This window comes from Dasypus novemcinctus, chromosome 9, assembly GCF_030445035.2.
Source record: "Dasypus novemcinctus isolate mDasNov1 chromosome 9, mDasNov1.1.hap2, whole genome shotgun sequence".
Lineage (NCBI taxonomy): Eukaryota > Metazoa > Chordata > Mammalia > Cingulata > Dasypodidae > Dasypus > Dasypus novemcinctus.
Genome location: NC_080681.1, coordinates 121,175,457 through 121,190,861, shown reverse-complemented (window position 1 = coordinate 121,190,861; position 15,405 = coordinate 121,175,457). Strand labels below are relative to the sequence as shown.

Genomic DNA, 15,405 nt, shown 5'->3' with positions numbered 1-15,405 from the left:
GGGAGCTGAGGTGGCGCTATGTAACACAAGAGAGTAATTGCCTCTCTCCCACTCTGGAAGTTCCCAGGATTGGTTCCTGGAGCCACCTAATGAGAATATAAGCAGACACAGAAGAACACACAGTGAATGGACACAGAGAGCAGACAATGGGGGGAAGGTGGGAGAGGGGGGTAAATAAATAAAATAAATCTTAAAAAAGAAAAAGAAATAATGGCTGATTTTTTCCCCCAAATATGGTGAAAAGTTTAAACTCACAGGAAGTAACCAGGAAAAAAAAAGACATATTTTGTATGGAGGAGTGAAGAGAAGAAGGACAGCAGACATCTCATCAGAAGTAGAGCAAATTAGAAGCAGTGGAGTGGAACGACATGGCTAAAGTATTGAAACAAAACAAAAACAACCTGCCAACTTAGAATTCTTTTTCCAGCCAACAAATATCTTTCAAAAAGAATGGTGAATTAGCAAAAAAAAATTTTTTTCCAGAAATACAAAAGCTGAGAAAATTAATTGCCAGCAGACTAGCACTGAAAGAAATGTTAAAGGAAGTCTTTAGAAGGAAATGATACTGGATGGAAATCTGGATCTACACAAGAGAATTTACACTAGATATTGTAAATACATGGGTAAATGTAAGAGACTTTTAATTTTTAAAAATCTCTTTAAAGGATAATTATTCTTTAAAGCAAAAATAAAAACCCAATATATTTTAGGTTTTATAATAATAGTGGAAATAAATTTTATGACAGTTATAGCACAAAGGGTCAGAGAAGGGAGATGGAGGAGTATTGTTGTAAGGGTCATATACTATATATGAGATGGAATGATATTATTGAAGGTAGACTGTGAAAAGTTAAATATATAAACTGTAAATCCTAGCTCAACCAGTAAAATTACAACAAAGTTATGGGTAAACTAATGAAAGATAGAAAAATGAAGTCATAAAAAATACTAAATCCAAAAGAAGGAAGGAAAAGAGAAAAAAGGAACAAAAAACAGATTAGGAGAAAACAGACATAGTAAGAAAATAGGTTTAAATCAACCATATCAACATATCAAATGTAAATAACCTAAAAACTCCAATTAAAAGGTAAAGAATGTCAGAATGAATATAAAAGCAAGAACCAACTATATACAGTATATAAGAATTCCACTTTATAAAGACACCAACAGGTGAAAATGAGAGCCTGTCACAAAGACATAACTGTGCTAAGGATAATCAAAATTAAACTGGAGTGGCTATATTAATACCAGAAAAAAATAGGATTCAAAAGACTGTCAACAGAAATATATAGCATCTTTAATAATGATAAAGCATTCAGTTAATGAAGAGGATATAACAGTCCTAAACATTTATACCCCTAATAACAAAGCTTCAGATTTATGTAGCAAATACACCATACTAAAAAGAGAAATAGATAAACCTACAATTATAGTTAGAGATTTCAACACCCCACTTTCAATAATTGATAGAACAAGTGGATAGAAAATCAGAGAGGATACAGAAGATGTGAACAACTAAATAGCCTATTTGGACATTTATAGAGCACGCCATGCAAAAACAGAATAATACACGTGCTTTTAAGTGCACACAAAACATTTACCAAGATAGACTGTATTCTGGACTCAGATAAGTCTCAATGAATTTAAAAAGTACTAAAATCATACAAAGTACGTTGTCCACCCACACAAAATTAAATTACAATTCTCCTATTTCTTCCTGAGCCAATGTTTATGTGTTTTTAGAATTCGTCCAATTTGTCTAGGTTATCTAATTTATTGGCATACAGTTGTGTTTTTTGTAATAATAAACTTTATTTTTAGAGAAGTTTTAGATGTACAGAAAAATTACACTGAAAGTATAGGGAATTCCCTTTTAATACCTGCCCCCCCATGCATACCCACACACATAGTTTCCCCTATTATCAACATCCTACATCAGTGTGGTACATTTGCCACAATTGATGTACCAATATTGAAGCATTGCTACTAACCAAAGACTATATTTACATTATGGTTTACACTTTTGTAAAGTTCCACAAAGATCCATGGACTTTGACAAATGTACAGTATCATATGTCCATCATTGCACTATCGTAGAGAACAATTTCCCTGCCCTAATAATACCCCAAGTTCCACCTATTCATCCTCCTCCTCTTTTCTTAATCCCTGGCAGACACTATTTTTATATCAATATTACAAGTTTTAATATAAGATAATAACTGCAATAACAATAAATCTACTTTGGTCTGTGGTTACACTCTGCCCTTATGTTTATTCATTCTTCAATCTTGAGGGATTAGGAAGAAATGTCTACTCTGACTGCTTCAGAATGAGAGGGGACTTAAATATTATGAGACAGATGGAAGGAATTGTTTTGCTTGCAGTTATAGATCCTCCTTGTTTTTGCAAGCCAATTGCTAGTAAAATGATTGAGTTAATAAACAAAAACCTTCCAACAAATAAAAGCCCAGGACTAGATGGCTTCACAGCAGAATTCTACCATACATTCCAAGAAGACTTAATTTAAGCTCTTCCAAAAAATTGGAGCTCATTCTGTGAGGCCAACATCACTCTCATATGAAAGCTGGATGATTTAAGGTACTACAAGTAATGAAAACTATGAACCAATGTTGCTCACAAATATAGAAGCAGAAATCCTCAACAGAATACTAGCAAACTGAATCTATCAGCATATTAAAAGAATTACACACCATGATCAAGTGGAATTTATCCCTGATATGTAAGGTTGGTTCAACATAAGAAAATCAATTAATGTAATATACCACATTAACAGAATGAAGGAAAAACAAAAAACACATATCATTTCAATTGATGCAGAAAAGGTATTTGACAAAATATAATATAAAAAGCTCACAGGTAGCATCCTGCTTGATTGTGAAAGACTAAAAACTTTTCCTCTTAGGAACAAGGCAATGATGCCACTGTCACCACTGTTATTCAACATTGTACTAGAAGGTCTTGCCAAGCAATTGGGCAAGAAAAAGAAATGAAAGACATCCAAATTGGAAAGAAAGAGGTAAAACTTTCTCTAATTGTAGATGATATGATCCTATAAACAGAAAATCCTGACAGCCCACCACACAGCTCCAAGAGTTAATAAATGAATTCAGTGAAGTGGTGGAGTATATGTTCAGTACCCCAAAATCAAGTGTTTCTGTACATAAGCAATGAACAATCAGAAAAAGAAATCAAGAAAAAAAATCCAAAATCCACTCACAATAGCAAATAAAAGAATCAGATATCTAGGAATAAATCTAATCAAGGATGTAAAGGACTTATACCCAGAAAATTGCAAAACATTGGTAAAAGAAATTAGGGAAGACCAAAATAAATGGAAGGACATTCTATGTCCATGGATTGAAAGACTAAAATCATTAAGATGTCAGACCTGGAACAGATGTGGCTCAAGCAATTGGGCACCCCCTTCCCACATGGGAGGTCCTGGGTTTGATTCCTGGTTTCTCCTGAAGAAGATGAACAGACACAGTGAGTAGACACAGCAAGCAGACAATGAGCACAAACAGCAGAAGCAACAAGCAGACAGACAAGGGAGCCATTTGGGGGTGGTGGTGGTGAAGATGTCAATCCTACCGAAAGGAATTTATAGATTCAATGCAGTCTCTTTCAAAATTCCAACTACTACCATTGCATAAATGGAAAAGCCAGTCATCAAATTTATATAGAAGGGGAAGGGGCCCTGAATAGCCAAAACCATCTTGAAAGAGAAGAATGAAGTTTGAAGAGTCTTAAAACTTATTACAAAACCACAGTAATCAAAACAGCATAGTACTGGCACAAGGATAGATATATAGACCAATTGAATCAATGTATTTTGAAGCTCCGTTATGAGAGGCATTCATGTTGATGTGTTGTGATACATTCTTAATTAATTGACTCTTTTATCATTAAGAAGTGTCACTCTTTAACTTTGATAATATTCCTTTTCCTGAAGTTTACTTCCTTCATAATATCTCCTGCTTTCCTATAATTGGTGTTTTCACATTGATATACTTTTGTTCATTTTACTTTTAACCTACACATGGCTTTTTATTCTTACAGACAAGATATAGTTGACTCTTATTTTTTTGTACAGTCTAGCAATCTCTGCCTTTTACTTGGTGTTTATGCCATTTACATTTAATGTAATGATTGATATGGTTGGGTGTAAGCCTGTCTTACTGTTATTTGTTTTCAATTTGTCTGATCTCTGTTTCCTTTTTGCTTCTCTGTGCCATTTTAAAGTATTAAGCTTTGTTTTTTTTAACTTAATCTGCTACAAGGATCATCTTGATCATAATTAATTGGATTGTTGGTTTCTTGACTCTGTTTCTGTTGATTTTTACCATTAAATGCTAATGAGCAATAAAATCCTACTTGGTAGACAGTGGAAGTATAAAAAGATGAATATAAAGATCTTTTGGCCTTGGATTATACGCATATTGCATAATCATGTAAATAATAGAAGGGAATGATAATTTCTAAGAACACATAATTTTATAAGTTCATGAAACTTTTGGGAACCTGAGCATTTTGATTGTAAAATTAGGGTATTAGTTGAGGCTCTGAATTATTTTCCTTCTTCTTTCAGGTGAGAGATCAAGCTCAGCGCTGTTCTCGGGTTCTCCTGGATATTGAGGCTGGTGCTCCTGTTCTCCTTATCCCAGAAAGTTCTAGATCAGATAATTTGATTGTAGCAAATTTGGGAAAATTGAAAGTCAAAAACAAGTTTCTCTTTGCTGGTTTTCCTGGGACGTTTTCCTTAAAAGATAAGGTGAGCAATCAGCAGTCAGTATCAACAAGTACTTGAACATTGACTGAAAATTCTTATACTGCCATAAAATTATTCCTAACTGCTGTAACTTTTACAGTATATATGACTTGAGCAATTTCTTATTGATATTTTATTGATATTTCAATTAACCTTTTATTAGAGGTAGTGTAAATTATAACCCTTTCTAAAGGTATGTAGTAACCTCGTTTTAGCAAACAAGCCAATGGAAACAAATCCTTCCATTGTTTATAATATTTTCCTCACAGGCTGACCTTATGATATAACAATGTTCACCAGTAATCAGGATTGTTGTTATTTTCATTTTCTATTTAGGAAATCTTGGAGTAGTTGGCAATAAACAATAAAAATTGAACTGTAAATCTCAGACTCCTAGAGTTGAGAGGACCTTGAAGATGGTCTAACTAACCCCCTTCAACCCATTTTTGAAGTTTAGAAGACTAGTGACATCGGTGGAACTGGAGACGAGGTCCTGTCAGTCTTCATGGTTTCCCTTGATGGTTTACGAAAGCATTTTGGCGTATCAGAACAGCGTTTACTCAGGTTCCCGGCTAGTGGTCGTCATTTCTAGTCTAACAGCTAATAACATAGGGAAATCTATAGCCTTTGCAAAGAGAATACGTGTAAGGTTTAATTGTAAGATCTTAAGACAAACAAGAACAATAATAAATAGCCAGTATTTGTGGAGTGATTTTTACACATCAGACTGCGAAACCCTTTACAAATCAGTTCAATTTTTTCTCATTAGCAACCTAAGCAGTATCTAGTGTTTTTAACACAGAGTTTCTAGATAGGGAAATGAAGTGTTAGAAAGATAAAGTAATGGGAAGTGGATGTGGCTCAAGCAGTTTGGTGCCCACCTGTCATGTGGGAGGTCCTGGGATTGGTTCCCAGTGCCTCCTAAAGAAGACAAGCTAGACAGCGAGCTGACTCAATGAGCTGGCACAGCGAGCTGATGCAACAAGCTGACTCAGTGAAGAGACAGAATGAGGAAACACAATGAGAAACACAACAGGCAGGGAGCAGAGGTGGCTAAGTGATTGATTGGGTACCTCCCTCCCACATGGGAATTCCTGGGTTTGGTTTTTAGTGCCTCCTAAAAAGAAGACGAGCACACAATGTACAAATACAGAGAGCAGACAGCAAGTGCAAATAGGGTGTGTGTGTGTGAGAAATAAATAAATAAAATAAATCTTAAAAAAGCCAGCAAGGTTCTAAATAAAGAAGTGCTGTTTAAGAAAAAAAGAAAGTAACTTCTTTTGGATTATACAGCTAGTAAGGTGTAGAGTGTGGCCCTCAGACTTTGGTGTCTCTGACTTCAGGAGCCCTGTACCTTCTAATCATGATCTGAGTCTACCCTCGGTATTAGGATTAAGTTTATGGGAAGGAAGTAAACTGGCAAAGGCCAGTCCTAGCATTAGTCTTATTTGCCTGTGCTGAATAGCGGTCACTCTTGCAGTTTCTGAAAGTTCTGGCAGTGAGTTCATTAAAGTAGCTAGATGGAAGAACTCCAAGGATCGTTATGGAAAAAAAAATTGAGCAGTTATTGTTTAACTCTCTAGGAGTCAAACAAGAAGAAAATGAACGATAGAGATTTAGTGTGATGGTCCTCGCTAGGGCTTTGCCAAGGACCTCAACTGGGTTTGGAGAGTAATAGGAAAGACATTACATTTATTGGCAATTCCCAAACTCAAACTATTATTGTTTTCAAATGTACTCTTCATATTTTTCTTCTTTTGCTTAATTTGTTACTCATCCATTTACTTGCTATTATTAATATAAATTTCCTGAACCAATAATGTTTGATTAAGTGAATAAAAGTGGATAGAGTAAGGAGAAGAGTAAAGACAAATGTGAGAACCATATTACCACACCTATGTATTATAACCTTTGGCTCAGGCCCCAGAATGGGGTGTTTGGATGAAGCGTTAGAGGGCGAGATGTCCATATAACACTTCACTTACAGCTATTCAGATTAAGTAGATTTAGGGATCAATTGCCAGGGTGAAACCAAAAAAGCATTGGTTCACAAGGCAGAAAGCTTATGTATACCTCATTAATATACCTTCAGTCAGAAAGTTGATGATTGAGAACTTGGTCATTTGCCTTGTGGTTTATTCTGTGGGAAGCCTTCACAATGGGTTTATTTCCCTTCCTGTTGGAGTGATAGGCCTTACTACCAGAGGATGCTCTGGTAAGGAGAAACAGGCTTCCCCTTAGGTATATTTTATAAGACAGTAAAGGTAAAATCAACCACCTTGGTTTTTTCTGGTAGGTTTAATAAAGAAGTCACTTTGGTCTTAGTGAAAAAAATTTCTGTTTTCATAGTTGAGAGAGAAGTATTTTTGCTGTTTACTAACTAGAATTTTAACATAAAAGATGTTTATGAAAAGTAAAGTTTGGTAACTGTTTTTAAATTTTCTTATTTTCTCATTCAGTTTCTTTTTTTTTTTTAGATTTATTTGTTATTTCTCTCCCCTCCCCCCTCAGTTGTCTGCTTTCTCTGTCCACCAGCTGCGTGTTCTTCTGTGACCGCTTCTGTCCTTATCAGCGGCACCGGGAATCTGTGTTTCTTTTTGTTGTGTCATCTTGCTGTGTCAGCTGTCCATGTGTGCGGCACCATTCTTAGGCAGGCTGCACTTTCTTCTGCGCTGGGTGGCTCTCCTTATGGGATGCACTCCTTGCACGTGGGGCTCCCCTACACGGGGGGACAGCCCTGTGTGGCACGGCACTCCTTGCGTGCATCAGCACTGCGCGTGGGCCAGCTCCACATGGGTCAAGGAGTCCCCGGGTTTGAACCGTGGACCTCCCATGTGGTAGGCGGATGCCCTATCCATTGGGCCAAGTCTGCTTCCCTCAGTTTCTTCTAGTACGAGTAGCTAGACTAGATTCTTCTAGTACGAGTAGCTAGACTAGATACTAAACATGACTAGATATTAAACAAATATATCTGAACTCATGCTTGCACATGAATGCTGTCCCTATTGTCACCTCAGGACAATATTCCACCTCATCATTTTCCAACCCTGCAGCCATTACTGCCCAGAGGGAAGTTGAATTCTTCCTTAAGAACTGTTTGAGCCTAGACTAAGTTCTTTGGACAGTATTTGTTTGTGATAAATTTTTGTTGTGAGATCAGACTACTTTTTTTTAGGAATAGGTCACTTAGAGGCAGGTCTGGGTGATCAGTTTGGATAATATTGTTTCTCTGCCCTTCCTATAAAGGTGAAGGACTAGCTTTCTATTTCAGATGTGTCTATAGTCTGCTCCTGAACTGACACTAAGGTTAGCTTCTAATGAAGAATTGCCAAACTATTTCAAGACATTTTTGCAAAAGAGTTTCTGTTTGGTTAAGTAAATAAAAGAACAGCATGTAGTTTGTAGCATTTTAATGATATAGTTTTCCTGTATTTGTTTTTGAGGATTTGATTTTAAGTAGCAGTACGTACAAGGATCGCTTTTTCTTCAAGGTATAATATGCTTCTTTGTCTCCTAGTTATTCTGAAAAACCTTATGGGATTCAGCAGTCAACACATTAATATACTTAGAAAAGAAAATACAGAAGCTAACTTTAAAATATGTCATTACTTGGGGAAGCCTACTTATCACAGTGTTTTGTGAATTATTTCCCTTTCCTGTAGAGCAGTCCATTGTAAGGACCATTAAAAACAATTCCTTTTTTTTTTTTTTTTTTTGAGCCTTAGGTGGTACTTTCTTGGCCATTTTATTTTATTTCCTTAAATCCTCAAAAAACTTTATCTTGCTTCATTTGAGTTGGTTGACCTGTAGAATTCCATAAGGGCTGCTTGGAGTGTATTGCTTGTTAAAGTATTTATAACTCAGATAAACTTATCTGAAATTTCTCTCTCCACATATACAGTCAAACCTAATTATCTAGGCCTATTGGAAGTGAACAATAAATTTCCTTCTTCATCAAAGATCACTTTGCATTTACTTTTGCTCATTTGCACGTGTGAGGTCTGTTTAATATGCATTCCAGTGGTTAAAGAAACGGAAATAATCCTGAAATCAAAGCTTGCAGAAGGGTTATTTGTCCTTGAGTTCTATGACTCCTATGTGTTTGGAATTGTTTTACATAAATCTATGTCTTAATGGGTGCAGTTTTGAATTTTTTATGTATGCTTCCCTTTCAATTTTCACAACCATGTCTTGTACTTAAACCATAATCTCTGAGTCAGATTCTTTTGAAAATTTTGGGTTAATCTCCTCAAGACATTGATTTATTTATTTATTTTTTATTTTATTTTATTTTTATTGACTTTGTAATAATATTACATTAAAAATATATATGTGTGGTCCCATTCAACTCCACCCCCCCACCCCACCTCTCCCCCCCCCAGCAACACTCATTCCCATCATCATGACACATCCATTGGATTTGGTAAGTACATCTTTGGGCACCTCTGCACCTCATAGTCAATGGTCCACATCATGGCCCATACTCTCCTCCATTCCATCCAGTGGGCCCTGTGAGGATTTACAATGTCCGGTGATTGCCTCTGAAGCACCATCCAGGGCAGCTCCATGTCCCAAAGACGCCTCCACCTCTCATCTCTTCCTGCCTTTCCCCATACCCATCAGCCACCATGTCCACTTTTCCCAATCCAATGCCACCTCTTCTATGTGGACATTGGATTGGTTGTGTCCATTGCACCTCTATGTCAAGAGGAGGCTCAGATTCCACATGGATGCTGGATGCAATCCTCCCACTTTCAGTTGTAATCACTCTAGGCTCCATGGTGTGGTGGTTATCCTTCTTCAACTCCATCTTAGCTGAGTGTGGTAAGTCCAATAAATCAGATTGTAGGTGCTGGAGTCTGTTGAGGCTCAGGACCTGGCTATCACATAAGACATTGATTTATTTAAACTAACTGCAGAGGGGGATGTAGAGGTGAATCAAAAGAAAGAGCAACAAATACTCCCCAGAGTTTAAATAAACTAAGCAAGAGGGAAGGTTTTTATTTTGACATAGTTAAATAATAGCCTTTGCCTACTAATTTGCCTTGAAAAAAAAAAAGCTTTGCAGAAAGTAAAAACTAGTTTCTTTTACTGTTACTTATTATTACCACTGAAGATATCTGTGAAGGAGAGTGGTATCCTCTCCTTTTCAAGAGCAGAGAGCAACATCCAAGGCAGCACTAGAGGGCAGACCGCTCTTCCCCTCCTCCCACCTTGCACATGAGGGTGGATAGATGAGAACAAATTGATGATGCAGAAGCCATACAGATGTGTGTACAGATGGGTGAAGAGACCATGGGAAGTTTAAAAAGTCAATTATTGAATCATTCTGGTGAAATAGATTTACCCCTGTTAGCAATTAAGTAAAGATAGGTACTGAGTATGTAAAAAAGGCAAAGTGTGCAATATTTTCAGTAGAGTTACAATATCTATTTTGCTCTGTATTAGCCTTTCTTAATTTTTTATGCTTTTGAGCAGAAACATAATAGAAGTGGCTAATTTGCATTTGTTTTTCATTTTGTTTTCATTTCCATACTCAGAGAGATGAGAAATGAGAGAAGACTTCTGTAAAGTATAAGCGTATTTCCATGGCCTGATTCCTTTGGAACCATATTGCCATTCAGTGCATTTTCTTAGAAAAATAATCATCATCCCTATTCCCCCACAAAGCAACAATATATCATGTGGCTGAGAGATTTACTTTTTTTTGTATTTGACATAGATTAAATCACCTAAAGCAATTAGGAGCTGGACATTTGCTCTTAAATAAAAAAGTGATACTTTTCTGAAAAATTTTTAGTTTTCAGCAGGTGGTGAGTTATATGTAATATCTCTGCAAATAATTTCATGCAGCAATAAATGTCAGACCGAGCTACCCTTTTGTTTATGAGATCGGGGAGGCTGATGGAAGTGCCAGATATTACAAAGTTCTAGGACTGGGACTTCTCGGATATTAAAGACGTAGTTACCCTTCCCCACCATCCTACATTCTAGTGTTACTTGTTTCTTCCCAGGAATCTGTTCCTCCAGCTTCTCCAATGGGTACTCCCAAACACAGTATGAGGAAAATGACGAGCACTGAGGACCCCAAGGAGACCCATTCTGAGGGCCTATTCATGATGTCTGCTGCTGGAGTGAGTCTGAGCAGCCTGAAGAATGAGTCTGGGCCGAGTATCTCAATCAAGCAGCAAGGGCAACAGGCCATACCATCTGTTGGCCAAGTTTCCTGCAGTCCAGGTAACAGTGGAGAAAAGAGCTGCATAATAAGGCTGAGGAAATTCATGAGACTGCTCCTAGAACTTAAGGGTGAAAGCATATGTACAACTAGGTGCTAATAAAGAGACAGCATTTCTTTAGTGATAATCTGATATTGATATTGCTTTAGAAGGTGTATCAGTCTTAGGATGTAGAGCTAACATTGGTCGACTACTAAAGTAGAGCTAAGTTAGAAAGACAGCATAAATAAAAGAGATTTTAGATTGTCTGTTTGAACTTTTTTCTTATAATTCAAGATAGTTACCACCAGATGTGGTAGTATAACTAGAGCAATTCCTGAATCCTTAGGTACATCCTTTCAAGTCATAATCCAGACAATAATTGTACAAAATAAAAAAAAAACCCTTCTTAAAAATATTAATGTAAATTTAGTAACAATAGAAATACTTAAGTAACAGCTTTTAAAAGACATGAAGCCTCCTTGGTACTCTTCTCCAGCATTTAAGAATTAGTCATTCCAAATGCACGTCTGATTTTGGTGTTTCATGTATTGGATGGCTCATGTATTGGGTAAGTGAGGCTCTTAAGGAGCTAGAGAGGGCAAGAGAATCGGTCCATTGAGGTTGGGCTTGGAGGGCTGTTGGTCACCACACTGAGGGGGTGCTGAGGTACCAGAGGTGATAGGCTTGTGGTTATGTTGAGGCTTAAATAAGATCATCATCTTCATCATCCTCATCATTGTATTTGTGTGAGACATTGTGGTAAGCTCGTTACATAAATTGCTTTATCCTCATAACACCCCTACAGGGATTTTATTTATTTTTTATTTTTTATTTTTTTTTAGGAGGTACCAGGGATTGAACTGGGGACCGTGTACCTGGGAAGCAGGCATTTTATCCCCACTTTACAGATGAGGGGATGGGGGCTTAGAGAAATTAAGTAATTTAACTTGCTTAGGGTCATGCAGATAGTAAATGGTGGACTTAGATTATAAATTTAGGCAGTCTGATCCCAAAACCTGAATTCTTAACTGCCTGATAATTGCCTACTAATCTATATACATGAAGCATTTAATGCATGGAAGGGGCCACACACATAGTGCCACTTGGTAAATGTTACTTGATGTTATTGTTATGATGGCAGTGAGGATTAGGAATAAGGTCAGCCTTGCGTATAGGTGGATGCCTGTAAGAAGTGATTTAGGATATTTTATAGAACGATCTCTCTCCTAACAATATTTCTCCTAGTGATTTGTTATTTGTATCTAGGATTCTGCCAATTAGCACTACTTTGCCTTGGATTAAGGCAGCAGTTTTCAGATTACTTCTATATATCCCTAGGATTCCATGATATTACCCAGAGGAGTTTCTTATCCTTTATTCCAATTCTCTAAATCCTTCTACCAGATTAGCTCCATTTTGATCTGTTTTACATATTTATCAATATAAACAGCCAGACAAGAACTATTTATTCAATACCTGCTTAATGCCAGTTTCTGTAGTTGTTGTAATACATTTTCCCTAGTATAGTAACATGCAATATTGAACATGGTTCCTGCTACCATGAACTTATAGACTATTAGAAAAGATATTACATAAGCATGTATCAATTGAATCCTAGATTATGATAAATGTTGTGAAGGAAAAGCTGGAATGGAGTAAGAGAAAAGAACAGGAAGGATTCAATTCAGATTGAAATGAGAGAGTCATGCCACAGGTAAAACTGGCCAGGCAGTAAAGACCTTTCCATTTTTGGAGAATGAAAGGCCAATGAGTCTGAGGCTTAATGAGCAAAAGGGAGAATCGCTTGAGAAGGGATTGGAATGGTAGGCAGGGGCCTTTTGCAGGGTCTTGTAGGGATTTGGAGAAGATTTACAGAAAACAATTTGCATTAAAAATAGCCATTAAGGTGTATAAAGAGAAAAGGAACATTATGGTCTGATTTATTTTTCTAAGGATTACTCAGGTTTTTTTGTTTGTTTGTTTTTGTGTGTGTGGGAGGAATGGATTTGTGAAGGCCAGAACAGAATTAAGTAGGTATGTTGCAGGAGAGTCATGGTGGCCTAGGCAAGAATGAGGTGGTCCGGATTAGAATGAGGTGGCAGAGGAAGTGTTCACACTAGTATTTGTTTGACAAAAGAATGTTGCTGCCGGAAAAAAGCTTGTAATCCTTTGGGTAACATTGTCTTTACATGAGAATATTGTTGGGAGAGATTGCATGAGATGTCATTTCGAGTTATAAAAAATTTAGCCTCAGTTAGTGTTTCAGGATGGTAACGAGACACTGAGGGAATGTGACACAGTATGTGCTGGGTGTGGAGGGGATGCAGACAGGAAGTGTCTAGCATGAGCATATTGCATAGGTAGGGAGGTCTTGGTGCCATTGTGGAGACTTCTGGACATCACTTTTCAAGACGGTGCTGGGTAGTGCAGTGGGGAAGTTGGCAATTCGAAACACTTTCTAAAGAGCTTTCTTTGACTTTTTGCATTTGTTAGGGCCAGCCTTTTCTGGATCCCAGTTTTAAATCATCTCTCTCTCCTTGGGCCCTTACAGAAGACCATATCTGCCTGCTGGATTGCATTATTGTGGACCTACAGGACATGGACATCTTTGCTGCAGAGAGACGCCCACGAGAGTACTCCAAGGCCTCAGAGGACAACAGCGGAGATCTGATCTTCCCCTCCTATTTTGTGCGGCAGACTGGAGGAAGCCTCTTAACTGAGCCTTGTAGGCTGAAATTGCAGGTGGAAAGGAATTTGGACAAGTGAGTGTTTTACATCTGAATAGAAGTAAAATCCTAGTCACATTGAAATCAGTGCTATTAAGGTAAGTTTTGGGGAAGCAGATGTGGCTTAAGTGATTGGGCTCCCATCTACTATATGGAGGGTCCCAGGTTTGGTTCTCAGGGACCCCTGGTGAAAGCAACCTTGCCCTCGCAGAGAGAAGGCACAGCAAGATGGTGCAACAAAAAAGAGACACAAAGGAGAGACAGTGCGAGACACAACAAACCAGTGAGCAAGGTGGCTCAAGCGATTGAGTGTCTCTCTCCCATGTCTGAAGATCCTGGGATTAACTCCTGGTGCCTCCTAAAGAGAAGACTAGAAGAGAAGACAAGATACAGAAGAACGTGCAGCAAATGGACACAGAGAGCAGACGGCGAGCACAAGCAACAGAGAGGTGGGGGGGATAAATAAATAAATCGTTAAAAAAAAAGAAGATCGGAAGACCACAAGTGATCACCTATATGTTCATATATTTAGCAAGTGTTTATTGAGTGCCTACTATGTTCTAGGCATGAGGGCTTCTCTGATGAAGGCAAAAACTTCTGCCCTCAAGGAATTTATATTTTGTTGAGGATTATAGCAAGGTAAGTAGATAATTCTAATAATATGTATGATTCAGTGTTATAAATGATCTTGTAGGATCTTATCAGGTGCCTTGGAAACAAAGAGGAAGGGACTGGAATTCATCATGCATTTGAGTCTGTGGGTGGGGGGCGTGGTGACGGCAGGAAAGTATTCCAGAAGAGGTGGCATTTGGATTATGTGTTCCAAATACATTAAATTCTGGATCTGCTACTACTATTTAGCCTGGAACTTCATTTAATTACTATAATTGCTGAGATGCAGTTTTGCCCATTTCATTCCATTAAGTAATCTGAATGTATGTAAAGTCTAATGAACTGACCCTAATTTACCTTTTAATTGGCTTCAAAACACAGAATTCATATTTCTGTAGTTGAGAGCATCTCTTCAGTTGTCATTAGTTCTGTTGGGATGGAGAACTTTTGAAAATACACATTCCCTAACCCAATTGAAGCCAACAAAATTTGACTCTCAAGGTGATGCTCAAATTGTATTTAACAAGATTCTCTGGTGGTGCTTGTATTAGCCTGGCCCAGGCACATGGTTTGGGAACTGCTGGTTCTAGGGTTATCATTCAGTTTGGGGCCTTAATTTTGGAGAAAAGGTGACATTCCATCTCAACTCCAGGGAAAGATGAGGTATGATTGTAAAGTAATCATTTTGAAAGCAGTCTCGTTAGTGGTAGGATGATTTTAATCCCTCTTTGGCCACTTGGTAGGGCTTGGGTTTGGGCAAGTCATTTAATGTCACATTTTTAGTTTCTCTCTGGATTAATGATCCAGTTTAGCCCTTCTCACTGGGATGTATGTGTTTCATTCTTTTTTTTTTTTTAGTTGTATTTTTATACACCCCAGTTTCTTTTGAAAATGATTTTTTCTGATATATATCCAAATAAATTTAAGATTACAGTTATCTCAAGGTACACAGAAATTAGATTATCCTATAAATGAAATGTTGCTAAAAGAACATCTAACATTATTTAAGGACTTCAACACAATAGAATTCTCTTCTCCAACTTTTAAAGCTATTTTTTCT

At 37.4% G+C, this 15,405-nt stretch overlaps 1 protein-coding gene across 8 annotated transcripts in view; it reads left to right on the top strand.

The window, feature by feature from the left end:
• Positions 1–15,405, top strand: part of VPS13D (vacuolar protein sorting 13 homolog D) — a 311,480-nt gene that overhangs the window by 60,734 nt on the left and 235,341 nt on the right. For all 8 annotated transcript variants that reach the window (XR_009187313.2, XR_009187314.2, XR_009187312.2 and 5 more), the window contains exons 25-27: positions 4,610–4,792; positions 10,804–11,026; positions 13,559–13,769. Coding sequence is in view for 3 of the 8 variants with exons in the window: in XM_058304369.2 (XP_058160352.1) it covers positions 4,610–4,792; positions 10,804–11,026; positions 13,559–13,769 (617 nt within the window). In the remaining 5 variants the exon portion in view is untranslated. The remainder of the gene's footprint in view (positions 1–4,609; positions 4,793–10,803; positions 11,027–13,558; positions 13,770–15,405) is intronic.